The following is a 26,657-nucleotide window of genomic DNA, read 5'->3' as shown; positions in this document are numbered from 1 at the left end:
GTGACTGACTGAATGAATGAGACATGTTTATAAAAGATCTAACATTGGATTGAATGTGATACGTGGCTCGCAATACAGTAGTGCTATGATTCTTAAAACCAAGTGGGTCAATGAAGGTTTTGGGTGTTAGCTTTCTTCATAAAAGTGAAAATCCTCTTTGGCTTTCTTTTAGTTAGGCTGGCAAAAAACATACTAGTGTAGGTATTTCGTAAAAGCACGGTGGCATAAAGCAAACGCAGGCACAGCGAGGGATACCCTGCGTGCTGTCGGGGCCAGTGGTGTTGGTTCTAGGGTTGGACACACCCACTGTGGGTCTCTGGACCTTTATTTCTCAGACTTGCATTTAACCTCTCTCTCCAAGTCTCCGTCTCCCCCTCTGTAAAATGGCACAAGAGCCTGCAAAATTGGATTGTTGTGAGGATGTAGCAAAATAATGCCTGGCCCACAGTAAGCAGTCAACATTTATTTATTCTGAGTTCCCATTGTGGCACAGTGGAAACAAATCTGACTAGGAACCATGAGGTTGCAGGTTTGATCCCTCACCTCGCTCAGTGGGTTAAGGATCCGGCGTTGCCATGAGCTGTGGCGTAGTTCAAAGATGCAGCTCGGATCTGGCATTACTGTGGCTGTGGCGTAAGCTGGTAGCTACAGCTCCGATTCGAGCTCTAGCCTGGGAAGCTCCATATACCGCAGGTGTGGCCCTAAAAAGACAAAAAGCCAAAAAACATTATTTATGCATGTTTTATTCTTATCATAACAATCCATGAGCTCAGAGTTACAGGCAAGAAAATGGAAACTCCAAAAAGCAAATGATTTCCATGAAGTCAAGGATCAAGTCAAGAATGGCGCCTAGATGGGAGTTCCCACTATAGCTCAGCGGATTAAGATCCGGTTATTGTCTCTGTGAGGATGCAGTTTCAATCCCTGGCCTCACTCGCTGGGTTAAGGATCACATGTTGCCCCAATCTGCAGCATAGCTCGTAGATGCGGCTCGGATCCAATGTAGCTGTGGCTGTGACATAAGCTGGCAGCTGCAGCTCCAATTAGACCTCTAGCTTGGGAACTTCCATATGCAGCAGGTGCAGCCCTTAAAAAGGGTTTGGGAGCCTAGATTCATACCCAGGTATAAAGCCCATGGTTGAAGCTGGCCATAAATAGATCATGCCTAGAACGGCTTCCCATCTTTGCCTTCCTGGGCCTGAGGGAAGGTAGCTGGCTGAGCCGGTAGCAGGGGAGCAGAACCAGGATGAGCATTTCACTGGTGGGGTTTGGCTTTCAGGAAGTCAGCACCCTCTGGTTCCCTTGTCTCCTGAGCACCTGCTGGGGGGTGACGGAAAGCAGCACAGTGGGTGAGCAACAGCGAGGATGGAGAGAGCGCTTATTCCAAAGCCAAATTCAAAATGAGAACAGCGCACAGACGACCCCTCCTTTCCCGTGACCAAGTCCTTAAGCAAAAGTGCTTGCCAAGGGGTAAAGCCATTATTTTCTTCCGTGATGGCAAAATGCATCCTCTCTCTGCATCCAACCCCAGAAGCTTCCAGGTCCCAGAGGCCTGGCAGTGGTGGTGGTGTGTCTGGAGCCAGTGGGAGTGCCTAGCAGGTGGTAAGATGCATAAAGTGTTTGATGCCTGTTCTCTGCGTTGCCCCTGGTGCGTGGTGTTAGGGCCATAAAGAGACATCTCTGCTCAGGTTAACTCTCTGTGATGGGTGAGAACGCAAAGCTAATGAAGTCCAAATCAGACATTTGATCCTTAGACCAGCTCAGTTCATTTTACTGGGCCATGGGTCGGTGGTGCTGGGGGGGACTCCCTATATCTGTGAGCACCAGGCTGAAGAGGTCACGCTCTCTCATCACGGGACGGGAGGAGAAATGATGCAGAATGTGGGGACAGCAGTGGGCTGTAGAACCAGAGCCAAGTTTACAACCCAGCTCTACCTATTCCTGGCTCCTGACAAAGACACATGACAGTCTGAGCTTTTCTGCATTGGGAAAGCAGGCACGTGGTGAGATTGGAATGGAATATCACGTAAAGCCTCTCACACGGTGCCTGGCGGATGCGAGGCTATGCCTCCGTCTGTCCCAACGAGGTAGCTCTTACCGCTCCATGCACGCAGGTTCCAGGAACATTCAGGCACAGCGCTGACTGTCAGGACGTTAGGACCACGTTTCCCTGTAGAAAGCCAGCACTGGGGATGCAGAGGCGTAGCACCAGGGCCACGAGAAGACAGTGAAGCAGTGACCAGCCCACACCAGTGTCCCTCCATGCGGTGCTTGGCCTGTGCTGAGATGGACTCTCCTCACCCCGCACTGCAAGATGACGGTCAGCAGGGAAGCGCGCCCCACCTCTTTCTGTGTTTATGCCTCTCGTTGCGATAATTATGTAGACAGTCTAGAAGACAGGGGCACCTTGGGAGGGCAGCCCTGGCCTCGCGGTGCCATGACAACCAGCTTCCCTGCAATCGCCCCCTAATGATGGCCACACGCTCACAGTCTCTTCCACCTCGGCAGAGGCTCCTCTGGGAGTTGGAGCTGCTCTTGGAGCAGCTGCACAGAGCTCCGGCTTCCTGTTGGAAACAAATTGTGATAGAGAGAGAGAGAAGGAGAGAAGAAGGAAGGAAGAGGGAGGGAGGAAGGAAAAAGCAAGCAAGCAGGGAGATGTGATGTAGAGTGGGCCCAGGGACCTGGGGACACTGCATCATGTCCCTGGAGCCCCCTGGCCATAGGAACACATAATTCCGCAGTAGGAGGCATAGAGCCCCATGGGCACCGGTGCCGCTCACCTGCTGACAGAGAGAGGGATATCGGGGACTGGAAGACTAAACAGGAAGGCTTGTACAGGTGGGCCTTGCTGCCCCCAGATTTCTTCACTAAGCTCCTGTCGAGATACCCACTGCCAGCTCATCATCCTGTCTGGACTGGAGTCACCCTTACCTGCTGCCAGCTGGACAGAAGGTGCTCAGAGCCCTTCTTCCATCAGTATCTTTCCAGAACTGGGTTTCTCAAAGAGACACCCATCCCTCTGGGCTAGTGAACAATTAACCCTCCCAAAGGAAAGGCGGTGGGGCCCCCATGAACAAACTTCTCTGTGGATGTTGGCCCAAATTTCAGCCTTCAGAGTGACAGGTGAGCCCTCAGCCAATCAGATCACAGATTCCCGCTGAGGCGCCTTCACCAGAAAGGTCTAAGCCCAGGGCGAATGAGCCCTCTGGACGCTGTCCTCACCCAAGGGGCACATGGTCCTTTGGGTCCCAGTGTCTCTGTGCCACCTCCGTTTCCTCAGCTGTGAAGAGGACATGATTCTTCCCCTGGCAGGGAGCACCTGCCGTTGTTATCACGGGTGCTGCCTTTCCATGCATCCCAGTCCCTGACCTAGGGTTGCTTAAAAGGTCTGAATATGTGTAGTAAGTACGGTGAGTGGGCAAATTCAGCATGAAGAGGAGGGAAAGGATACGGTAGGCTGGGCAGGTAGGTTTCCTGCAGAAGACAGGAAAGTGAGCCTTGAGAGCCAAAAAGGAGTCAGAGAAACAAGGGAGCAGAGCTAGATGGTATTCTGGACTGACTGTATCCCCCCAAATTTGCATTGATATCCCAACCCCCAACGTGATGACAGGAGGAGGCAGGGGTTTGGGAAGTGATTAGGTCCTGAAGTTAGAACGCTCGTGAATAGAAGGTGTATCCATGGAGACACAGCAAGAAAATGACCATCTACAGCCCAGAGGGGGGCCCTTCACCAGAACCTGACCATGCTGGCTCCCTGCTCTTAGACTTCCAGCCTGTAGAACCACACAAAGTTTCTGTTGTTTGTGAGCCGCCCCATCTGCAATATCCTATAATAGCTGCCCAAACTGAGACAGGAAGAGAATGAGAATGAGCATGGATCAAACGCTAGCACGTGCTAACTGCTCCACAAACGTCGGCCATCGTTAGTGCAGCATCTAGACCAGAGGTCACATGCTACAGCCCACATGGCTTACAGGAGACTTCTATTTGATCATATACTAAAACTTTGTAATTTGTTGCTAACAGTGAAACATCAGGGTTCCTCAGAAAAATGTAGTCTTTACAAATGGAACAACCTGGCTCTGCCGGAGCCACATTTCTGTGGCGTCCATCAGCTGGGGCTGAGCGAAAACAGAGTGTGGACACTCTAGTTTGCCACAGTCCCTACCGCTCCCTATAGTGTGCCCATGCAGACGTCATCTATTTCACTACCTGATTGGCCCCTGGAGAAAGGGGCCAGTTTGCATCTCTGATCCCAATGCAAATGATGAGTCAGCCAGTCGGGTCACAGTGGAGAATTTGATCAAGAGAGATGTGGGCAGAACCACTGGAGTGCTGGTCTAGGGCCTGATACAAAGGGCCTCGAATGCCGGGCCGAGTGCCTGCGACTGGTGGCTGTTGGCAAGGGGGAGTCACTATTAGTGGCCAAGCGGGGATGTGTCAGTGCTTCAGGAGGAGCTGTCCAGCGTCCAGCAGGATCACAAGCAGCCTTGTGTCTCCCGCTGATTCCCTCTGGTCTGTGAGCCCCTTGGCTTTGCAGCTACTGTGTTGTAGGCTCTCTGGATTGTTCCAGCCTGTGGATGCAGCAGTGGTGGCAGCAGGGATGCTGAGAGGAGAAGATGGCTGAGCTGTGATGGCTTACCCACTCCCTGGGTAGCAGCAAACCTGTCCTGCCCGCTTTGGGGGCCAGCCAAAGAGGAACAGCTGCTGAAAGGGTGTGGGCTCTTCAGGGACCCATGGGCAGGGCCACTGGGGCCCAGAGGCATAAGAGCAGTGTCCCAGAGTTGGCAGGGAGCACATCTAAACCCCGTCCTCTCCTTTTATTGACAGTATGGGCAAAGAGGAGTGTTCATTTCCTATTGTTACTCTAACAAGTCACCACACACTTAGTAAACTTAGTGACAAGTTTAGTCCCTCAACTAAACAGTAGAAAGTTTTCTTCCAGTCCTGGAAGTCAGAAGTCCCAAATGTGTCTCCGCAGGTCCACAGGGCTGAGTTGTTTTGCAGAGGCTCTGTGGAGGGGTCTGCTTCTTGCCTTGTCCAGATTCTGGAGGCAGCCCGCCTCCTTGGCTCCTGGCCGCTTTGCTCCGTCCTCTAAGCCAGCAGTGGCCATGGAGTTGTTCTCACGTCGCATCCCTCTAACCCTGACTCTCCTGCCCGCTTCTTCACATAGAAGGACCTCTGCCGTTACACTGGGGACAGCCAGGTGGTCCGTTATAATCTCCCCATTTTAAGGGTCCAGGAGGCAGCATGTTCATGTAACCTGTGCACAGGGTCTGGGGCTAAGGTGTGGACATCTTGAAGGTAGGAGTGGAAAAGAGCAATTTTTCTTCCTTTAAGGAAAAAAAAAAAAAACCCAGCCGTCATCAGTAAGTGGCCCCAGTCCTTGTTGAAGGAAGTGCCACGGGACCCTAACCATCTCCTTCTCCAAACTCAGCCCCCATCAGAGCACCTCACTCCCACCAACCAGCCAGTGCACACTGGCTGAAGAGTGCTTGGGAGTTCCCACTGGGGCACAGCAGGTCAAGGATTCGGCATTGTCTCTGCAGCGGCTCGGAGACAGCCAACTGGTCTACAGGCCAAATCCAACCCACCCCCTGTTTTGGCACAACTCCAGTGAAGAATAACGTTTTTGTATTTTGAAATGGTTGAGCAAAGATCAAAAAAAAAAAAGAATACTGTTTCATGACACATAAAAATTAGATGAAATTAGAGTTCCCGTTGTGGCTCAGCGGGTTATGAACGCAGCTAGCATCCATGAGGGTGCAGGTTCGATCCCTGCCCTGGCTCCGTGGGTTAAAGGATCCGGCCTTGCTGTGAGCTTCAAGGTAGGTCACTGGTGTGACTTGGATCTGGCATAGCGGAGGCTGTGGCACGGGCCCGCAGCTGCAGCTCTGACTTGACCCCTGGCCTAAGAATCTCCATATGCCAGGGGTGAGGCCCTAAAAAGAACAAAAATTAGAGGAAATGGACATTTCAGTGTCCATAAGTAGAGCTTTCTTGGAGTACATACTCATCCGTCTCTATACTGTCTCTGCTGCTTTCACACCACAAAGGCAAAACTGAGTTGTTGCAACAGGAACCAAACATCTCCCAAAGTCTAAAATATCTGCTATCTGGCTTTTTATAGGCGAATTTTGCCAGCCTCTGATCCGTCTACAGCTTATGGATCATTCAGGTTTCAGCTCGTCGTTACTAAGCCTTCCCCAGTCAAACCAGCCCAGGTCCCACCACACCAGACTGTCTCCCCCCTGTGAATTTTTGGTCCGCTTTGTCTGTCTGGGGAAAAAAAAAAAAATGTTAACTCATTGTACCTTCACTCTGAACGATTGTTTATTAAAAGCGGTGTTTATGAAGTAGAATACATGTGGAAATACTGTGAAAACAGTGGTACAAAAGTCTGGACCTAGTGTCATCTCTTCTGGATTAATTGCTCATGCTCCACTGCGCTCTGCATAGCATTGCTACCGCGTTCACCGCGGAACAGTTGTTTGTAGCACTGAGGACAGGCTGTGTGAAAAGCACGTTGCCACGGTTGAGCCACTGGGCTTCGATGTTTCCCAGTGTAGACTCCTCTGAGCCTTCCTGTGATCTAAGTTCCAGCCTCTAGCCCACGTCTGGGGACTGCGCCATGAGGCCCATGGTAGTACAATAGCACTAATTAAATCCTAAACTTCGTCTCTCACCGCCCTCCGCTGGATAAAGGCCAGCATTATTGGTCTGCAGACATACATACTCTCTGTGGGAAAACTATTGGCCATTTCTCCCATTGGGCAGAATTGTTGGACGTGTCTTCTGTAGAGTAGAAATTACTGGCTGTATCTCAATCAGCAAGCCTTTCCTCTCTGGGGGCAAAACTGTTGCTTGCATATCTCTGAAGGAAAATTGCCATCTGTCGCACTGTGTAGGAAAATTGCCAGTTGTGTCCCCATTATGAGGAAATTGTCAACCATGTCTCCAAACGGAAAAGCGTGCCAGCTGTGCTTCTGCATAGGAGAAATGTCAGCAGAAGTCAGCGCTTTAAAACCCTGGGTGTGATGCTGAGCCTGCTCCTTTCTCATCCCCTCCTCGGTTCCTTTACCCTCCTGATCCGCCCGAGTCACCAGAGCCAGGGTGGTGGTGACATTGTTCGGCACCAGTTGAGAGACCTGTGTACCTGGGAAGGTGTGAGTCAATGGATGGCCCAGAGACAAGCTACGGTGTGTCTGCCAAGCAGCCCAGTTAGGAGACCTAGAAATCGATTTAACATCTGGTCACTCTTACGCTCTGGCCCTAGTGGAAAAACACATCCGGCTTTTGGACTCATTTTATACCACGCTTGCCCTATCAGCACCCACTTCTCCATTGCTGCTACCTCCCCATTATTCTGGGTACAAGGCCTATGCTAAGTGCTCGACGTGAAAGATCTCATCTGTCCACAGCCACCCTAGAGTGTAGCTCTTCCTCTTACCTCTATTTGCAGATAAGGAAAATGAACCTGGGAAAGAGTCAAGGTACTTGTCCAAGGCTTCATAACTTATAAGCCTCAGAGCTGGATTTCCACCCAGGCCCTCTGGGCTTGGAACCACCTGTATGCTTAGCCCCCATATCGTGTGGGGTGGAGGCCCCGGGCCCCACGTGTAATAAATGTAGTCTTAGCTTTAGGTTTCTCTAAAGTGAGCAGTTTTCTTCTTAACCCTTCCTGTCCCTTATTTGTGATTTCAACTCTTTCCCGTGTGGTTCTGGGACTTTATTCACATAATCCATCACCTGAACCGTCTCAGGGGCATAGGCCTGTGCCAGGCACCGTGAAAGATAATGTCAAACATGAGATTCTTCGGGTTCTGCGGAAACGTGTCCGTATCTGTACATGTGATAACACAAAACACTGTCTGTACAGGACACCTACTCTAGCCTATAGGACTGAAAAGGAAGGGTCAGTGCTTTTGACTATAGCATCGCAGCCCAACGTGCATTCTAGAGGGTCACTGGGCTGCAAGTAAAAATAAATAAAATGGACTGGAGGGGAGGGAAGCGGTGTGATCTAGTAAGATTTGAAAGGAGGATTAAAGCAGTGGTTCTCAACCAGGGGCAGTCCCCCCCCTCCCCAGGAGGACACTGGTCAACACCTGGGGCCATTTAGGGTGGTCCCCACTGGGTGTGGGGCTTGGTGAGCAGAGGCCAGCGGTGTTGCTAAATATCCTACAGCATCCCAGCCAAGGGTCCAAAACGTAGTGCTGCAAAGGCCGAGAACCCTGGATTCCTAGATAAAGAAAATTTTTTTGTTTGTCATTTAGCTGCAGGACTTAGCACTTTTAATGGGCTAATTGCATTATCAACCCCCAAAATGAGGCAGAGTTTGCAAAGCTCAGTTGACCTCAGAATCTGGAATGCCTGACATATGTACATTCCCGAGGGTTCTGCTGAAATCTCTGTGGGAAGGCTAGCCTGGTGTCATGAGCATTAGGAGAAACAAGCTGACCCTGCTTTTCAGCAGTTGTATCAGGGCATATGTTTGTGCGTGCATGCATGCATGCGTACTGGGGTGTTTCTGCTTGGAGACTGTAGTGCTTTTAAAATAGTGTCCTGAGGGAGTTCCTGTTGTGGCTCAGCAGTAACAAGCCCGACTAGTATCCATGACGATGGGGGTTCCATCCCTGGCCTCACTCAGTGGGTTAAGGATCCGGCATTGCCGTGGGCTGTGGTATGGGTTACAGACATGGCTCAGATCCCCCATTGCTGTGGCTGCAGTGTAGGCCAGCAGCTGTAGCTCTGATTTGACCCCTAGCCTGGGAACTTCTATGTGCCGAGGGTGTGGCCCTAAAAAGCAAAAAAAAAAAAAAAAAAGTTATTCATCTCTGATTTGCCTGATAGAGTTTATTGTTAACAAAACAAAACAAAAAAGAACGAAATTAAAAAAAAAAAAAAAAAAAAAAGAAAAGGGGAGTTGAAAGCCAAGACCTGTGGCATTCATAGACCTTAGCCTCTAAGAGCTGGGAAGGACCCAGTGGGCAGTCCTACCTCCTTCACGGCACAGACCAGGGACTAGGTCCACAGAGTGGATGGTTGTGCGGTGAGGCAGTAGGAAAGAGGTTAACGCATAGACACAAAGCATGCTGAGTTCCAATCCTGGCTCTGCCTCCTCCTGGCTATAGAACCTTGGTGCCTGTGTTGGCTGATTGGGCTGATTTGCAGAAAAGGGAAATAATATCTGTGAATATCAAATGAGTTAATACATGTAAAGCACACAGTGTAAGTTCTCAGCAGATACGAGGTACTGTCAAGAGCTGGCTAATTTGTGTCCAGCCTGGATTCTGACCCAGCATCCCTGACTCCCAATCCCACGTTCTTTCCAGGATCCCATGATGAGCACAGGAAGAGGTAAGAGGGAGCAGAGCCACGGAGGTGAGAACGCACAGGTATATCTAAAACAGGAGGGAGCCCACTTGTTTGAACAGAGAAATGATACTGACACAGTAAGGAAAGGTCTGGTTGTGGAGTCAGATAGCTGTTGGGCAGAGGGTCCGTAGAAAGCCCCTCTCTGCTACTCACTAGCTGTGTGATCTTGGGCAGGTTACCCAACCTCTCCTTGTTTGTCTCATCTATAAATAAGGACAGTGAGAGGAAGAGTGTCTTCCTCCTAAGTTTGAACATTAAAAGGGATCGTGGATGCAAAGCATAAGGACCAAAAAAATGGTAGCAGATGCCATGATCATTGTTACCGGGGTCTCTGTTGGTGCATCTGACACATCCCCAGTGATGAGGTCTGAGCTACTAGGATTCTCTTCAAGCCTGCCTCCTCTCTCCGCCATGGTTCTTCTTCTTTGCTTCTCCTGATATCTTTATTTTCTGGAAGCTAGTCAGAAACCCTGCAGTTTAGCAAGATTTCGAACGCCAAGCCAAGGGTCTTCAGGAGAAATGCCAGCTCTGATTTGTCTCAAGATCTGTCACTCACACACTGGATACTCTTTTTCCACATGTTCAGTAAACCACACAGAACACAGTGATGTTGCAGCTGCAGCCCCCTTGCTGGTTCCTGGGCACCTTTATTCTCCACTCCGCTAATGCTGTAGAATCTCACCCATTCACTTCTGCAGTGAAATGTACAAACTATTTCACATTTCCCTCTTCCTCTAGCCTGTGAGTTCCATAAGGGTGGGAGTGGGTCTATTTTGCTCCTTGTGGCTCTGGCATCACGTGCAGGACCAGAGCCTGCACGTGAGGCTCTTGATGGGGTCATACAAAGTCACAGGGGACCGACCTCGCACTAGCCAGTGATGGGGAGAGGCTTGAATCCATGCGCCCTTCGTGTAGAGGTTCTGCTCCTTAAGTGTTTGAAATAGGGTCCTTCTCTTCAGGACTTGGGGGGTGTCAACAGGCTGGAGTAGGACTAGTCATCATCAAGGGCCCTTCCACTATCTTTCCTCTAATTAATGCACAATAAAAAATACTTTGTGTGATAACTAGAAAAAAAAAACAAGCCTTCCAGCTTTAGAGTTTCTATGTGGATGCTACCCTGGTATCTCCTTACAGCTCCTCAAATAAGGTCTTATACATGGCACAAGGCAGAATTGCATCATGATTAAGATTAGAGACTTTTGGGGAGTTCCTGTCATGGCTCAGTGGCAACGAGTATCCATGAGGATGCAGGTTCAATCCCTGGCACCATTCAGTGGGTTAAGGATCCAGCATTGCTATGCATTATGGTGTGGATCACAGACAAGGCTCAGATCCTGTGTTGCTGTGGCTGTGACTATGGCTGTGGCCAGAAGCTGTAGCTCTGATTCGACCCCTAGCCAGGGAACTTCCATATGCCGTAAGTGTAGCCCTAAAAACCAAAAAAATAGATAGATAGATAGATAGATAGACAGACAGACAGACAGACAGACAGACAGACAGACAGACAGACAGACTTTTGGGAGTTCCCACTGTGGCTCAGTGGTAACAAACCTGACTAGTATCCTTGAGGATGTGGGTTCGATCCCTGGCCCTTCCTAGTGGGTTAAGGATCCCACGTTGCTATGGCTGTGGTGTAGGCTGGCAACTGAAGCTCCAATTTGACCCCTAGCCTGGGAACTTCCATATGCCATGGGTGCATCCCTTTAAAAAAAAAATGAATAGAAACTTTGAAGTTAGACAGACAGACCCAAGCTCAAAATTCAGCTCTGCCTTGTTTGAGTTACTCCATCTAGCTGGGTTGTCCTTGGACCGGTTGAAAAACCTCCCTATGCCTTAGTTTTCACATCTTCAGAATAAGGAATCATGGTTCCTACTTCATAGGATTGTTGTATAGATTAAATGAGATAAAACATGCAAAACATAGGACCTGGAACTTAAGAAGTTTCCCAGAAACAATAATTATTGCCACTATTAAGTGTTGTTGCGGAATGAATGAGAAGAATTCATGGAGCTGACATTAAGACTTGTCTGAGTATAGACAGGTAATGGACTTCGAAGGGCTGTGCTGGCAGGTATGTTAGCAATATCCTAGCCTCTGTATAAGTAACTAGTGATGAGTTGATTAAAAACTGTCTTCTTTCACTTCACGTCCGTCGTCAGTGGCTGTCATTTTAAGGCTTTACAGTGTTGCTTCACTGGCTTTCCGATATGCCAAACATTTGGAAAACAGATTCCTAGGTATAATCTTGCAAACATTCTTTATATCATTTAAATAGCCCCCAGGTTCTGTAGTCCTCTGTCCTGAATTCTTAAGTCCTTTTTTAACTCAGGGAGAATTAATTTACAATATCGTGTTGATTTCTGGTGTACATACAGCAAAATGTAATTCATTTCCACTATTCCACTATGGTTTATTACAATATGTTGGGTATAGTTCCCTGTTCTATATAGTAGGTCTTTGTTTCTATTTTATATACAGTAGTTTGTATCTGCTAATCCCAAACTCCTAGTTTATTCCCTCCCCCTGTGAGAGTCTTAAGGAAATATGACTAGCTAGTACAGAATCAGTGCCTGCTTTTCATGCTAAAAATTGCAGCTGACGTTTATTGAGGACCTACTATGTGCCAGGCATATATACCAAACAACATGCATGCTCACTCTGTAGCTGGGAAAATGGAACCTCAGCGTGGTAAATAAAATGTGAACAGCTGGTAAATGGCAGAGGCAGGAAGTGACTGCCTCCAGAGGCAGTTTGGAGAGCTTTCCTGTTTAAGATGTCCTTGCAGATGCAAGGTAGGGGGTGACCAAGCCTCAGGGCCCGTTCCTTTCTCTGTGGGAATTGGGCAGGGGGCACGCCTGGAGTTTCTACGTCCCCCGTCCTAATGAGATCACCTCGAATGGAAACCAAGGAGAAAATCTAATTCTCAACTCTGAGGATGCCAGTCAGAGGCCAGGGGCCTTCATTCTGCTCCATGGAAGTCTAAGAGGTGAGGGCACAGACTGAGACAGTGCGTCAGACACTGTAAGGAGTTCACGTTTTTCTGTCTCGAAGGGTGTTTTAATTCTCAGGTTCAATTCTGATTGATCGGGGTGGGGAGGTTGTTGCTCTTGTAAATGGTTCTGTGAAAACTCCTATTTTGGTTTGGTTCATGGTTGAATTCAGCAAGATTTGAAAGACAATTCACTGCATTAGATTTGGAAAGTAGAATTTGATGGTGATTCTGTGAGTGTGTTGAATGGACAGGAAAGAGTTTGAAGGAAGAGTGAGTAACCTGCAGCCTGGTTTTGGTTCAGCCTAAAATTGTGATAGAAACACTTATTAAGTGGAACCGCACTCAAATGCCATTATTGTACATCGAAAACAATTAAATGTAGGTAAATATGTATAGATGGACGTTATACATGCTAACAGCCAGAAGGCAGAGGTTTTGTTAATGTATCTGACTCTGGTTCTAACCAAGCAACCAATATTTATTGAGCATCTATGTGCTAGAGTCTCAGGACAAAGATAAGAAAAAACAATACCCTGCGCTCAAGAAGCTCACATCCTAGTTAAGGAAAGAGGGGATTGTTACATACTAACGCAAGTAAGGATACTTTCACTGGGAGAGTAGCTGAACAAGTGCTAGATGAATGGGCCAGACCAAGTGGGAAGGGGCTTCCGAGAAAAGAAAAGGTCACGGGGTGAGGGCGGGGGGGGGGGGCTAGAATAATATATAAAAGTTAAGGCATAGGGTCAAACAGAATTTGAAGCAACAAAGGAGGAATGATCAGGTAGGGCATAAAAATAGAAAACATCAAGATGTGTTCTGTACATTCAGTTTGAACCAGAGAAGTTCAAAAACAAGGTCAGAAAGGTGAATTAAGGCACCTTACAATAAGCTTCAATGTCTTTTATTCCTGGGAGTGCCTTTTATTCCTGTAGGTGGAAATCAGCTGAATGTATTGAAAAATAAGCACCTGGATATCAAAGCACACAGAAAATATTCACAAAAGGTACTGTAGCCACACATTACCTATGAGACTGAGACATGGAAAAGTTAAGTAATGTATATATATATATTTTTTTTTTGGTCTTTTTAGGGCCACACCTGAGGCATATGGAGGTTCCCAGGCTAGGGGTCCAGTAGGAGCTGGAGCCGCCAGCCTACACCACAGCCACAGCAACACAGGATCTGAGCCACATCTGCGACCTACACCGCGGCTCGAGACAACGCCAGATCCTTAACCCCCTTATTGAGGCCGAGGATCAAACCTGCGTCCTCATGGATGCTAATAGGATTTGTTTCTGCTGAGCCACAGAAACTCCAAAACGTTAGAAAGTTTGCCCATGGTTACACTGCTAGTCAATGGTGGTCTGACCTTATGTCCTGGGCAGTCTGGCAGCAAAATCCCACTGTTGAACACCATGATCCAAAAGATAGGAAAACATGTCCACACAAACCTTGTACATCAATATGCACAGCAGCATTAATCATCATAGCCAAAAAATAGAGCCCACCCAAATGCCCATCAACTGACAATGAACAAAATGTAGTCTATTCACACAGTGGAATTTTTTAACCTTTTCTTAAAAACTTTATTGGAGTACAGTTGGCTTACAATGCTGTGTTGGTTTCAGGTGCCTAGCGAAGTCAACCAGTTTTCCATATACATATATCCATTCCTTTTCAGATTCTTTTCCCAGATAGGTCATTACAGACTATTGAGTAGATTTCCCTGTGCTGTACACTATGTCCTTGTTACTTAGGGATTTTGCATGTGGTGTGTACATGCCAATCCCAGCCTCCCAATTTATCCCTCCCCCCAGTGTGTCCCCTTTGGTAACCGTAAGTCGAGTTTCAGAGTCTATGATTGAGTTTCCATTTTGTACATATGTTCATTTGTATCACTTTTTAAAGATTCCACATATGAGTGATATATGATATTTTTCTTTGTCTGACTTACTTCACTTGTATGGTAATCCCTAGGTCCATCCATTTTGCTGCAAATGGAATTATTTCATTTTCTTTGGCTGAGTAATATGGCATTTTATGTATCTTTATTCATTCCTCCATTGATGGACATTTAAGTTGCTTCTATGCCTTAGCTATTGTAAATAGTGCTGCAGTGAACATGGGGTACATGTATCTTTTTGTGTGTGTTTTTAGGGCTGGGTATTTTTTTTTTTTTTTTTTTTTTTTTTTTTTTTTTTTTTTTTTGCTTTTCAGGGCCGCATTTGCGGCGTATGGAGGTTCCCAGGCTAGGGATCGAATTGGAGCTACAGTTGCCGGCCTACACCACAGCCACAGCAATGCAGGATCCAAGCCGCATCTGCAGCCTACACCACAGCTCACAGCAACGCTGGATCCTTAACCCACTGAGTGAGGCCAGGGATCAAACCTGCATCCTAATGGAAACTAGTCAGATTCATTTCCACTGAGCCATGACAGGAACTCCTGCATGTATCTTTTTGAATTACAGTTTTCTCTGGATAGATGCCTAGAAGTGGGATTGCTGGAGCATATGATAGTTCTATTTTTGGTTTTTAAAGGAACCTCCATACTGTTCTCTGTAGTGGTTGCATCAACTTACATTCCCACCAACAGTGTAGGAAATGTCCCTTTTCTCCACACCCTGTCCAGCATTTATTGTTTGTAGACTTTTTGATGATGGCAATTATGACTGGTGTGAGATGATTCCTCATTCCTATTTTCATTTCTATAATAATTAGAGATGTTGAGCATTTCTTCATGTGTTTTTGGCCATCTGTATGTTGTCTTTGTAGAAATGTCTATTTAGATCTTCTGCCCATTTTTTTGACGGGGTTGTTCGTTTTAATATAAACCTGTATGAGATTTTTGTATATTTTGGAGATTAATCCCTTGTCAGTCACTTTGTTTGCAGATATTTTTCTCCCATTCTATGGATTGTCTTTTTATTATTTTATGGCTTCCTTTGCTATGCAGAAGCTTTTAAATTTAATTATGTCCAATTTGTTTTTTGGTTTTGGGTTTTTTAAGAGTTTTTTATTACACTTGATTGACAGTGTTCTGTCAATTTCTGCTGTACAGCACAGTGACTTAGTCATACATACAACTAGATATAGTTCCCTTGCTGTACAGCAGGATCTCATTGCTTATCCACTCCAAATGCAATAGTTTGCATCTACTACCCCCAAAGTCTGTTCTGTGTGGAGTTTTTTTTCTATAGATAGGTTCATTTGTGCCATACAATAGATTCCAGATATAAGTGATATCATGTGGTTTTTGTCTTTTTTTTTTTAATAATGATTTTTATTTTTTCCATTATGGTTGTTTCACGGTGTTTTTTCAATTTTCTACTGTTCAGCAAAGTGACCCAGTCACATATATATATATATATATACACACACATATATATACATACATATATATATATACATGTTCTTTTTCTCACATTATCGTCCATCATGCTCCATCACAAGTGACTAGACATAGTTCCCAGTGCTGTACAGCAGGATCTCATTGCCTATCCACTCCAAATGCAATAGTTTTCCCAGTCCATCCCATGCTCTCCCCCTCCCTCTTGGCAACCACAAGTCTGTTTTCCAAGTCCATGAGTCTCTTTTCTGTGGATAGATTCACTTGTGCCATATGTTAGATTCCAGATATAAGTGATATATGGTATTTGGCTTTCTTTTTCTGACTTACTTCACTTAGTATGAGAGTCTCTGGTTCCATTCATGTTGCTGCAAATGGCATTATGTGTCCTTTTTCATGGCTCAGGAGTATTCCATTGTGTGTATATACCACATCTTCTTAATCCATTCATCTGTCAATGGACATTTAGGTTGTTTCCATGTCTTGACTATTGTGACTAGTGCTGCAGTGAACATAGGGGTATATGTATCTTTTTGAATGAAAGTTTTGTCTGGATATATAACCAGGAGTGGGATTGCTGGATCATATGTTAGTTCTACATTTAGTTTTCTGAGGTGCCTCCATACTGTTTTCTGCAGTGGTTGTGCCAGTTTACATTCCCACCAACAGTGTAGGAGGGTTCCCTTTTCTCCACACCCTCTCCAGCATTTATTTGTTGACTTGTTAATGATGACCATTCTGACTGGTGTGAGGTGGTATCTCATCGTAGTTTTGATTTGTATTTCTCTCATGATTAGTGATGTTATGTTGAGCATTTCTTCATGAGCCTGTTGGCCATCTTATTTGAAGAAATGTCTATTCAGTTCTTCTGCCCATTTTTCAATTGGCTTGTTGGGGTTTTTTTCTGCTGTTGAGGTGTATATTTGGGAGATTAAGCCCTTGTCTGTTGTATTATTTCCAACTATTTCCTCCTATTCCATAGGGGGATTTTTTAGTTAGTTTTATTTTTTATGGTTTCCTTTGATGTGCAAAACTTGTAAGTTTGATTAGGCCCCACTGGTTTATTTTTGTTTCTATTGTGTTGAGAGACTGACCTAAGGAAACATTTGTATGGTTGATGTCAGAGAATGTTTTGCCTATGTTCTCTTCTAGGAGTTTGATGGTGTCTTGTCTTACCTTAAGTCTTTAAGCCATTTTGAGTTTATTTTTTTGCATGATGTGAGGGTATGTTCTAGTTTCACTGATTTACATGCAGCTGTCCAGTTTTCCCAGCACCACTTTTTGAAGACTGTCTTTTTCCCATTTTATATTCTTTCCTCCTTCGTTGAAGATTAATTGACCATAGGTGTCTGGATTTGTTTCTGGGTTCTCTATTCTGTTCCATTGGTCTGTCTGTCTGTTTTGGTACCAGTACCACACTGTTTTGATTACTGTAGCTCTGTAATATTGCCTGAAGTCTGGGAGAGTTATGCCTCCTGCTTAGTTTTTGTTGCTCAGGATTGCTTTGGCAATTCTGGGTCTTTTGTGGTTCCATATAAATTTTTGGATTGTTTATTCTAGTTTTGTGAAAAATGTCACAGGTAATTTGATAGGGATTGAACTGAGTCTATAGATCACTTTGGGTAGTATGGCTTTTTTATGATATTAATTCTTCCAACCCAAGAGCATGGAATATCTTTCCACTTCTTTGAATCCTCTTTAATTTCCTTGATTAATGTTGTATAGTTCTCAGCATATAAGTCTTTCCCCTCCTTGGTCAGGTTTATTCCCAGGTATTTGATTTTTTGGGGGTGCAATTTTAAAAGGTATTGTATTTTTATATTCCTTTTCTAGTATTTCATTGTTAGTATACAAAAATGAGACTGATTTTTGACTGTTAATCTCATATCCTGCTACTTTGCTGAATTTGTTGATCAGTTCAAGTAGTTCTTGGGTTGAGTCCTTAGGGTTTTTATATATAGTATCATATTATCATCATACAGTGACAATTTTACCTCTTCTCCTCCCATTTGGATACCTCCCATTGCTTTTGTGTGTCCAATTGCCATGGCCAGGACTTCCAACACTGTGCTGAGTAAAAGTAATGAGAGTGGTCATCCTTGTCTTTTTCCAGATTTTAGTGGGAAGGCTTTCAGCTTTTCTCTGTTGAGTGTTATATTGGCTGTGGGTTTGTCATAAAGAGCTTTTATTATATTAAGATTGTTCCCTGTGTACTCACTTGGATAAGAGTTTTGGTCATGAATGGATGTTGGACTTTGTCAAATGCTTTTTTCTGCATCTATTGAGATGATCATGTGGCTTTTGACTTTTGTTTAATATAGTGTATGACATTGATTGATTTGTGTATGTTAAACCATCCTAGTGAACTTTGGATGAATCCCACTTGGTTGTGGTGTATGATCTTTTTCCTGTGTTGTTAGATTTGGTTGGCTAAAATTTTGTTGAGAATTTTTGCATCTATATTCATCAAAGATACTGGCCTATAACTTTTTTTTTGTAGTGTCTCTGTCTGGTTTTGGTATTAGGGTGATGGTGGCTTCATAGAATATCTTTGGGAGTGTTCCTTCTTCAACCTTTTGTAAAATTTTAAGAAGGATGAGTATAAGTTCTTTGTATGTTTGGTAGAATTTGCCTGTGCAGCCACCTGGTTCTGGACTTTTGTTTGTAGGGAATGTTTCTATTACATATTCAATTTCATTTCTAGTGATTGGTCTGTTCATTTGATCTATTTCTTCTTGATTCATATCTAATTTGTTTTTATTTCTGTTACTCTGGGAAGTATATCCAAAAAGATACTGCTGCAGTTTATATCAAAGAGTGTTCTGCCTATGTTTTCCTCTAAGAGTTCTATACCCGTTCTTATATTTAGGTCTTTAATCCATTTTGAGGTTTTTTTATAAGGTGTTAGGGAATTTCTAATTTCTTCTTTCACATGTGTAACTGTCCGGTTTTCCCAGCACTGTTTATTGAAGAGACTGTATTTTCTCCATTGTATATTTCTTGCTTCTTTTGTCATAGACTAATTGACCGTAGGTGAATAGGTTTATGTAGGGCTTTCTGTCCTGTTCCATTGAGCTATATGTCTAGTTTTGTGCCACTACCATACTGTTTTGATAACTATAGCTTTGTAGTATAATCTGAGGTCAGGGACCCTGATTCCTCCAGCTTCATTTTTGTTTCTCAAGATTGCTTTGGCTATTGGGATCTTCTGTGTTTCCACACAAATATTTTTTTTTAATTTTGTTCTAGTTTCATGAAACATGCCATTGGTGATTTGATAAGTATTGCACTGAACCTGTGGATCACCTTGGGTAGTATAGGCATATTGAGAGTGTTGATACTTCCAATCCAATAACGTGGTATTTCTTTCCATTTGTTTGCGTCATCTTCCATTTCCTTCAACAGCGTCTCATAGTTTTCAGAGTATGGGTCTTTTGCCTCTTCAGGTAAGCTTATTCCTAAGTATTGTATTCTCTTTGATGCAATGGTAAATGGGATTGTTTCCTTAATTTCTCTTTCTGATCTTTCATTGTTACTGCAAGACATTTCTGTGTATTAATTTTGTATCCTGCAACTTTACTGAATTCATTGATGAGCTCTAATTGTTTTCTGGTAGCTTTAGGATTTTCTGTGTATAGGATCATGTCATCTGCAAACAATGACAGTTTTACTTATTCTTTTCCAATCTGGATTCCTTTTATTTCTTTTTTTCTCTAATTGCTATGGCTAGGATTTCCAAAACTATATTGAATAAAAGTGGCCAGAGTGAACTTCCTTGTCTCATTCTTATCTTAGAGGAAATGCTTTCAGCTTTTCATCATTGAGTATGTTATTCTATGTGGCTTTGTCATCCATGGCCTTTATTATGTTGCAGTATGTTCACTCTATGCTCACTTTCTGGAGAGTTTTTATCAAAAATGGGTGTTGAATTTTTTCAAAAGCTTTTTCTGAATCTATTGAGATAACCGTAGGGTTTTTATTCTTTAGTTGATTAGTGGCAGAGTATCACACTGATTGATCTGCAGATATTGAAGAATCCTTGCATCCCTGGGGTAAATCCCACTTAATCATGGTATATGATCCTTTTAATGTATTGTTGGATTTGGTTTGCTAGTATTTTGTTGAGGATTTTTGCATCTGTATTCACCAATGATATTGACCTCTAATTTTCTTTTTTTTTTTTTTTGTCATGTCTTTGTCTGGTTTTGCTAGCAGGGTGATGGTGGCCTCATAAAATGAACTTGGGAGTGTTCTTTCCTCTGCAATTTTTTGGAAGAATTCCATAAGGATAGGTGTTAACTCTTCTCTAAATATTTGATAGAATTTGCCTGTGAAGCTGTCTGATCCTGGACTTGTGTTTTTTGGAATTTTTTTAATCACAGTTTCAATTTTAGTACCTGTGATTCATCCAGTCATATTTTCTACTTCTTCCTGTTTCAGTGTTGGAAGCTTATGCCTTTCTAAGAATTTGTCCATTTCTTACAGGTTGTCCATCTTTTGGCATATAGCTGATTGTTAGTCTCTTATGTTCCTTTGTATTTCTGTTGTGTCAGTGGGCCACCTTGGCACAGTGGGCAGCATGTCAGTCTCATACAGTGGAATATTACTCGAGCATAAAAAGAAATGAATCATGCCACAACATAGATGAACCACCAAAACATCACACTAAAGAAGCCAGTCACAAAAAAACACATATTGTATGATTCCATTTATATGATATTTATAGACTGGGCAATTTCATAAAATAAAATAGATTAATGGTTACCTAGGGCTGCAGGAATGGGGAGTGGGGAGTTACTGCCAATGGGTATCGAGTTGTTGGGCGTTTTTTGGGTCGGGGAGTGAAAATATCCTAAATTTAGACTGCAGATGGTTGCATGATTATGTGATCTTACTAAAAAAACCATTGAACTATAAAATTTAGATGAATCAGCTTATGGTATATGAATTACATCTCCAAAAAAAGTATAAAAACTGTTTACGTATATGTTCGTGATACCCAGAGAGACCAGAGCGAAACATGAAGTGGATTTAGAGACACAGGCTGGGAGCTTGTGAATGGTCAGGGCCAGATCTGCGGATGCGACAAGCCCCAGGGGAGTCCTTCCATGAGAAACACAGTACGGAAACCAGTGACAGCTTTTTTTGCTGCCAAGGAGCTCACTGACAGTTCTGTTGGCAACGTACATGCTACAGATTTCAGCCCTACTGCAAGTTAGACTGTTGGCTTTCTAGTGGGTCCAAACACATTGGTGTCAGTGGATAAGGGTGGACTCAGTTTGTTTTGTTTTGCTTTCGTCCTGCAGTTTTTGAAGAGCCGGAAGATCCAAGCAACAGGTCGTTTTTCTCTGAAATTATCTCTTCGATTTCGGATGTGAAGTTCAGCCACAGTGGGAGGTATATCATGACCAGAGACTATCTGACCGTCAAAGTTTGGGATCTCAACATGGAAAACCGCCCCATCGAGACTTACCAGGTACAGACTACCACGCACACATAGGCAGCTTGAGCACTTCCTTTGAGGGTTCCAAGTCAGCCTCTGCCTGCAAAGGCTTACCAAGCAGAAGAATAAAAGGCATGTTGAGCCGATTAAACATTCAGAAATAGCAGGTCGGCAGCTCAGTGTAAGTGGGGCTAGATCTAGCCTAGAGCAAAGGTCAGGAGCCACACCCTGAGGCCCCAGTGTTTGTAGGCTGGGAGGAGGAAATGGATGTGGCAAGAAAGGTTGGAGCAAAGTGCCAACGAGGTAGGAAGGAAACTGAGAGAAGGCCTGGAAGCCAAAACGAGAAACTGTCACCAGGAGGAAGAAGTCACCAACTGCTATTACTGAATCAAGTCAGGACCGAGGATGGCCACTGGATTTAGTAACACGGAGGTGATCAGGCACCTTAATGAGACAAGTGCAGGTGAAGTGGTTTGAAAGAATGTCTGATTGGAGTGGGTTTGAAACAGACAGTAAATCGCAAATGTGAACTTAGTGAGACTTTGAAAGAAATCGTGCTTTGAAGGGGAACAGAGAAATGGGCAGTAGCTGGATGAGGATGCAGGATTAAGGATTACCATGGCTTGTTTTCTGCGGATAGGAAGGGAGATGACTGAAGCAGTCAACTCCTGGAGGGAGGAGATTCCATTACTGTATTGGGCATAAGAGTTGGCCAATCCACCCATCAAAGGGAGGAGAAAAGAATCAAGAGCACAGATGTAGTAGGTGTGAAAACTTTGTGATGGGAACAGAGAGATGGTTTCTTCTTATTGCTTCTATTTTCCACTAAAATAAGAAGCAAGGTCATTAGCTGAGTGAGAAGGAAAAGTGTGAAATACTCATCTAAGAGAGTGAATTGATTAGGGCAATGTGGTAGGGTTGCTCGGGGATCCACGTGAGGTTTATATTCTTGACTTAAAGTGAGACTAATCCATGATCATGTGTTTCTTCCCAGCCACATTCGCCTGCTTGGTATGGGCAAGGAAGGGCAGAAAGTTAGATTTAACCAGTGATGGGGTTTTGCCAAGTGAGTACCATGGAAGGAGAGAGAAAGGCAAGTTAAGCGAGTAAGTGGAAGGGTGGACCATTGAATCTAAGGTAGGTAAGGAGGGAAGTGAAGAATGGATAGAATCAGGATAGCAAGGAGTGTTAAAATGATAAGAGGGAGCAATAGAGCCATACTTGTTAAACAAGTACAGTTTTAGCAATGAACGGTTCAAGCAATAATAGGACCAAGGAAACAAAAGGCAAACTCACAAAAAAGATGAGGCCAAGTAACCCAGAGTCTGGAGTATCCAGGTCTCTAGGAATGATGGCAGGGATGGTGACGGAAGAGAGATGGAGGTGCAAGAGTTGCTTCCAGGAATGAGGCAGGGGGACTCACAACTGCTGACAACTATAAGAAGAATGGGCAGCAGGCAGTCATGTTGGATGGCTTGGCTCCAAAGGAGCTGAGGACATCAGACAGGAAGGAGCATCTGGAGTGGCATGGAGCCCACTCCAGCTTGGCACAGGTGGGCAGAAGGCCAGCCCTGACGTGAGTGGCCTCAGGAGAAGCAAGCAGCTCTTTTGGTCAGAAGCAGAAGGTGAAGTTCAGGGAGGAGGCTGACGACACCAAGGACGTTGATGGCTGGCTGCAAGGTCCAGAAGGTGCTGTAAAAAGGTTGGGAGGACCAGAATTCAAGACCACAGATGTAGCATCCCCTGTGTGTTTGTGGTCTTCTTGTCCCCCAGAGCCTGCCCTCAAGCTCCCACTCTCAGCCCTTCATCTCCAGCCTAGGACACATGAGTGCCCTTGTCCAGCTGCACCCACACACCATCCAGTGTTACCTCCCTCAGTACAAAAGAGACAGCAGTAGGAATCAGAACCTGACACAGTGGTGTTGACAGAGGTGTGACCTGCTGGAGAGCCCCGGTTAGGGAAGAGTCAGGGAGCAATTAGTACTTTCCTTTTGTGGAAAGACTTTTACAACAAAGCTAACTAGCAGTGACATGAAATAATACCATTTTCAGAGCATGGCTGTCAAAAACTACCTTAAGCTACAGGTAGATTTGGAAATCTTCTTTATAGAACACTAAGAAATAGATACCTTCAAACATGCATTGAAATGAAATATTACAAAAAATTAACACATTTTAGACATCATATTTCAAAGCAATTCAGTTTATATACCATACCAAAGATGGTAGTATACTGTATAAAAGATGCTATGCAAACTCTGATTGAGTGTCTGGACAGAGAAAGACAAATATATGATATCACTGATCTGTGGAATCTAGTTTTAAAATGATACAAAGGAATGTATTTATAAAACAGAAACTCAGACTTCAGAATCAAACTCCTGGTTTACCAAAGGGGAAAGCCTGGTGGGGAGGGGTAAACTGAGAGGATGGGATTCACACGTGCACATTACTATGTATAAAAGGTAATTAACAAGGACCTTCTCACAGCACAGGAGGTCTACGCAATAGTCTGTGGAGTTCCCTTTGTGGCCCACAGGTAACAAACCCAACTACTGTCCATGAGGACGCAGGTTCGATCCCTGGCCTCACGCAGTGGGTTAAGGGTCCGGCGTTGCCGTGAGCTGTGGTGTAGGTCACAGATGCGGCTCAGATCCTAGGTTGCTGTGGCCTAAGCCAGCAACTGCAGCTCCTATTCGACCCCTAGCCTGGGAACCTCCGTATGCCACACACGTGGCCCTAAAAAGCAAAATTGTCTGCAGTAACCTATATGGGAAAGAAGAATGGATATATGTATATGTATAACTGATTTGCTTTGCTGTACACCTGGAACTAATACAACATTGTAAATCAGCTATACTCCAATGAAATGAAATACCTCTTTCACGTCTCAGTGTTTTTAAGCTGAGTATCTGGAACACTGCTGAAAAGGGCCGTGAGGATGGATCCCATGGGAAGGAATTCCATAATCAACTGCTGGTGCCTCACCTGGGCAGAGAGACGGGAGGTACCCCTACGTAGTTCTGTACATCCATCAGATGATCCCACGCATGCTTCCAGGAATGCGAACCTGCAGACTGAAGGATGACGAGCAGTTTTCACATTTTCCTGCAGAACAGGCGTTGGCAAACTGTGGCTCATGGGCCAAATCCAACCCCATACTTGTTTTTGTAAAAGCAGTTTTATTAAAACAGCCACACCCGATCATTTTCATGCTACCTATGGCTGCTTCCATACAAGGACAGAATTAAGTCATGTGACAGAGACCATACAGCCCATGAAGCCTAAAATATTCACCATCTGACAGTTTGTCAACCCCCAAAATATACGAACAAATTGGCAGAGTTTACAATACCTGGTTTCCACACATATGTCACTTGAAAACCACTGTGTTGGGAGAGTCAGCTTGCCTGGTCAAGAAGGCCAGGAACACAGAAGAGAAACAATGTTTGAAACAAGAAGAGAGAAGCATCAAACAGGCTAAGTTTTAAGTTGTCTCTCCCTCTGCTCTCTAGATTTTCTCATGTAGGTGTCTTACCTTATTCTCTCCTCCAATAGAGGAAAGTTGATTTCTTTGCCTAAGATTTTTTTTTTTGTACCAGAACATGCATGCAACGTACCTTCATAGCCAATGGTCTTTTCCTGCAGACACCCTCCGCTGGAGGTCGTGAGGCTCTTCCCAGAACGTAGATGCTAGAGAGGAGAAGCAGTGACTCAGGCTAGGTTTTCCCTTTGCATCCTTCCTGACTTTTGTCTTTCAAGACTGGTGTATAGAGTTCTTAGTGATGTGGTTCCTGCAATAATGGGCCCACCCTTTCAAAACACACACACTTTGAAACTTATCACTCACCTTGGTGATTCTGGAAGACAAAATGCCAAAAGTGACAGGTCAGGAATCCGGAATGGTTCACAAGGAAGGGGACTGGCTAAGCCGAGCCTTCAAAGACCCACCACTGCCCCATTTATACGAGTTTAGAACTCTCTCTTCTCTGCCCCTTCAACCCTCATTATTTTCAAGGGAATAGTTGGTACTCCCCCTACCAAAAAAAAAAAAACCTATTTTGAGGTAATTAGGATGATTATTTTATTTCCCTATAATGATTTATCCTCCTCTTAGAATTTTACAATTTTTGACAATTATAGACCTCTGAAAAGCCTGCATCTTGAAACGTGCTTCATCAAGTGTTTCTAAAACCTGTTTTTCCCTGCTCAAAACACGCACGTGTGTGTCTTGCCTTAAAAGTGCTCCATGCTGGTGGTAGGAATGTAAACTGGGGCAGCCACTATGGAGAACAGTATGGCAGTTCCTTAAAAAACTAAAAATAGAGTTGCCATATGATGCAGCAGTCCAATTGCTGGGCATGTATCCAGACAAAACCATAATTCTAAAAGATACCTGCACCCAATGTTTATAGCAGCCCTATTTACGGCAGCCAAGACATGGACACAACCTAAATGTGCATCAGCTGTCAATGATGAGTCGATAAAGAAGATGTGATGCATATCTACAATGGAGCACTCCTCAGCCGTCAAAAGAATGAAACAATGCCAAGTGCAGCCACATGGACACAACTAGAGATTGTCGTGCTAAGTAAAGTAAGCTAGACAAAGACAACCATCACATGATGTTACTTATATGTGGAATCTTACTTTTTTAATGATACAAATGAACTTATATACAAAACAGAAATAGACCTACAGACATAAAAAATAAATGTATGATTGCCAAAGGGGAGAAACTTGGGGGATGAATAAATGAGGAGTCTGGGATTAACATATATACATTACTGTATATAAAATAGATCAACAAAGACTCACTGTATGGCACAGGGAACTAAATATTTTGTAATAACCTGTAAGGGAAAAAATCTGAAAAAATATATATGTATGTATAACTGAATCACTCTACGTACACCTAAAATACAACATTGTAAGTTAACTGTAATAACAAAGAGGATACATCAGCAAAAATTAAAAATTTTAGAAGGGATCTATAATGGATATAAGAGGAAGGAGTAGGCAGGTGTAGGATTGAAAGCAGGATCATTTTGCTCACCTTTTTCCTCCAGAAAGTAGGAGATGCAGAGCACTAGGGTAACAGAGTTGGCGTCCATTGCCCGGTGGATTAATTCCCAGCCTGGCCTCCTTCCTCTTCAGAAGCCCCACTCCTCTGCCTCTTCTCCCAAAGAGCTTGGAAGCAAGTCAGTGATAAAGGCAAGAATCAGGCTTGCTTTGTGGATAAGAGATGGATTCTTGAGGTCAGAAGAGAAGTTGGCCCGCCAGTTAATGCCCTTTCTGCCACCATCACTTTCTTCCAAGGAAAGAATCTGTACCAATTCGGGAGAAGGGGACTCATAGTCAATCAAGGTCAGGGCGAGGCCAACTATGACCAATCCTGTCTGCCACCCGTCTTTGTAAATAAAGTTTTATTGGAACACAACTCCCACTCGCTTGTTTATGTATTATGGCTACTTTTGTATTACAAGGGTGGAGTT

The 26,657-nt window shown here is 44.4% G+C and overlaps 2 protein-coding genes across 22 annotated transcripts in view; one reads left to right on the top strand and one right to left on the bottom strand.

The window, feature by feature from the left end:
• The window catches only part of PPP2R2B (protein phosphatase 2 regulatory subunit Bbeta), a 474,608-nt gene that overhangs the window by 441,849 nt on the left and 6,102 nt on the right, over positions 1-26,657 (top strand). For all 16 annotated transcript variants that reach the window (XM_021080843.2, XM_085009650.1, XM_085009657.1 and 13 more), the window contains 1 exon segment: positions 21,026-21,195. In XM_021080843.2, the coding sequence (XP_020936502.2) occupies positions 21,026-21,195 (170 nt within the window).
• LOC146405812 (uncharacterized) overlaps positions 728-26,657 on the bottom strand; it is a 107,016-nt gene continuing 81,086 nt past the window's right edge. For 2 of the 6 annotated variants that reach the window (XR_014839024.1, XR_014839022.1), the window contains 4 exons: positions 26,219-26,489; positions 24,783-24,855; positions 24,151-24,239; positions 20,415-22,854 (listed from right to left, as the gene is read on the bottom strand). Coding sequence is in view for 1 of the 6 variants with exons in the window: in XM_085014972.1 (XP_084871098.1) it covers positions 22,749-22,854; positions 24,151-24,239; positions 24,783-24,855; positions 26,219-26,352 (402 nt within the window). In the remaining 5 variants the exon portion in view is untranslated. Of the gene's footprint in view, positions 2,565-4,212; positions 5,334-20,414; positions 22,855-24,150; positions 24,240-24,782; positions 24,856-26,218; positions 26,490-26,657 lie in introns of those variants that run through there. The other 4 variants (XR_014839023.1, XM_085014972.1, XR_014839025.1 and 1 more) reach the window with 3 other exon arrangements.

This window comes from Sus scrofa, chromosome 2 (assembly GCF_054392235.1).
Source record: "Sus scrofa isolate SSC_HxYL_T2T_F1_AM1 chromosome 2, Sscrofa_HxYL_maternal_Yorkshire_Landrace_v2.0, whole genome shotgun sequence".
NCBI classification, from domain to species: domain Eukaryota; kingdom Metazoa; phylum Chordata; class Mammalia; order Artiodactyla; family Suidae; genus Sus; species Sus scrofa.
Note: the sequence above shows the minus strand (reverse complement) of the source record. Positions and strands in the feature narration are given on the sequence as shown.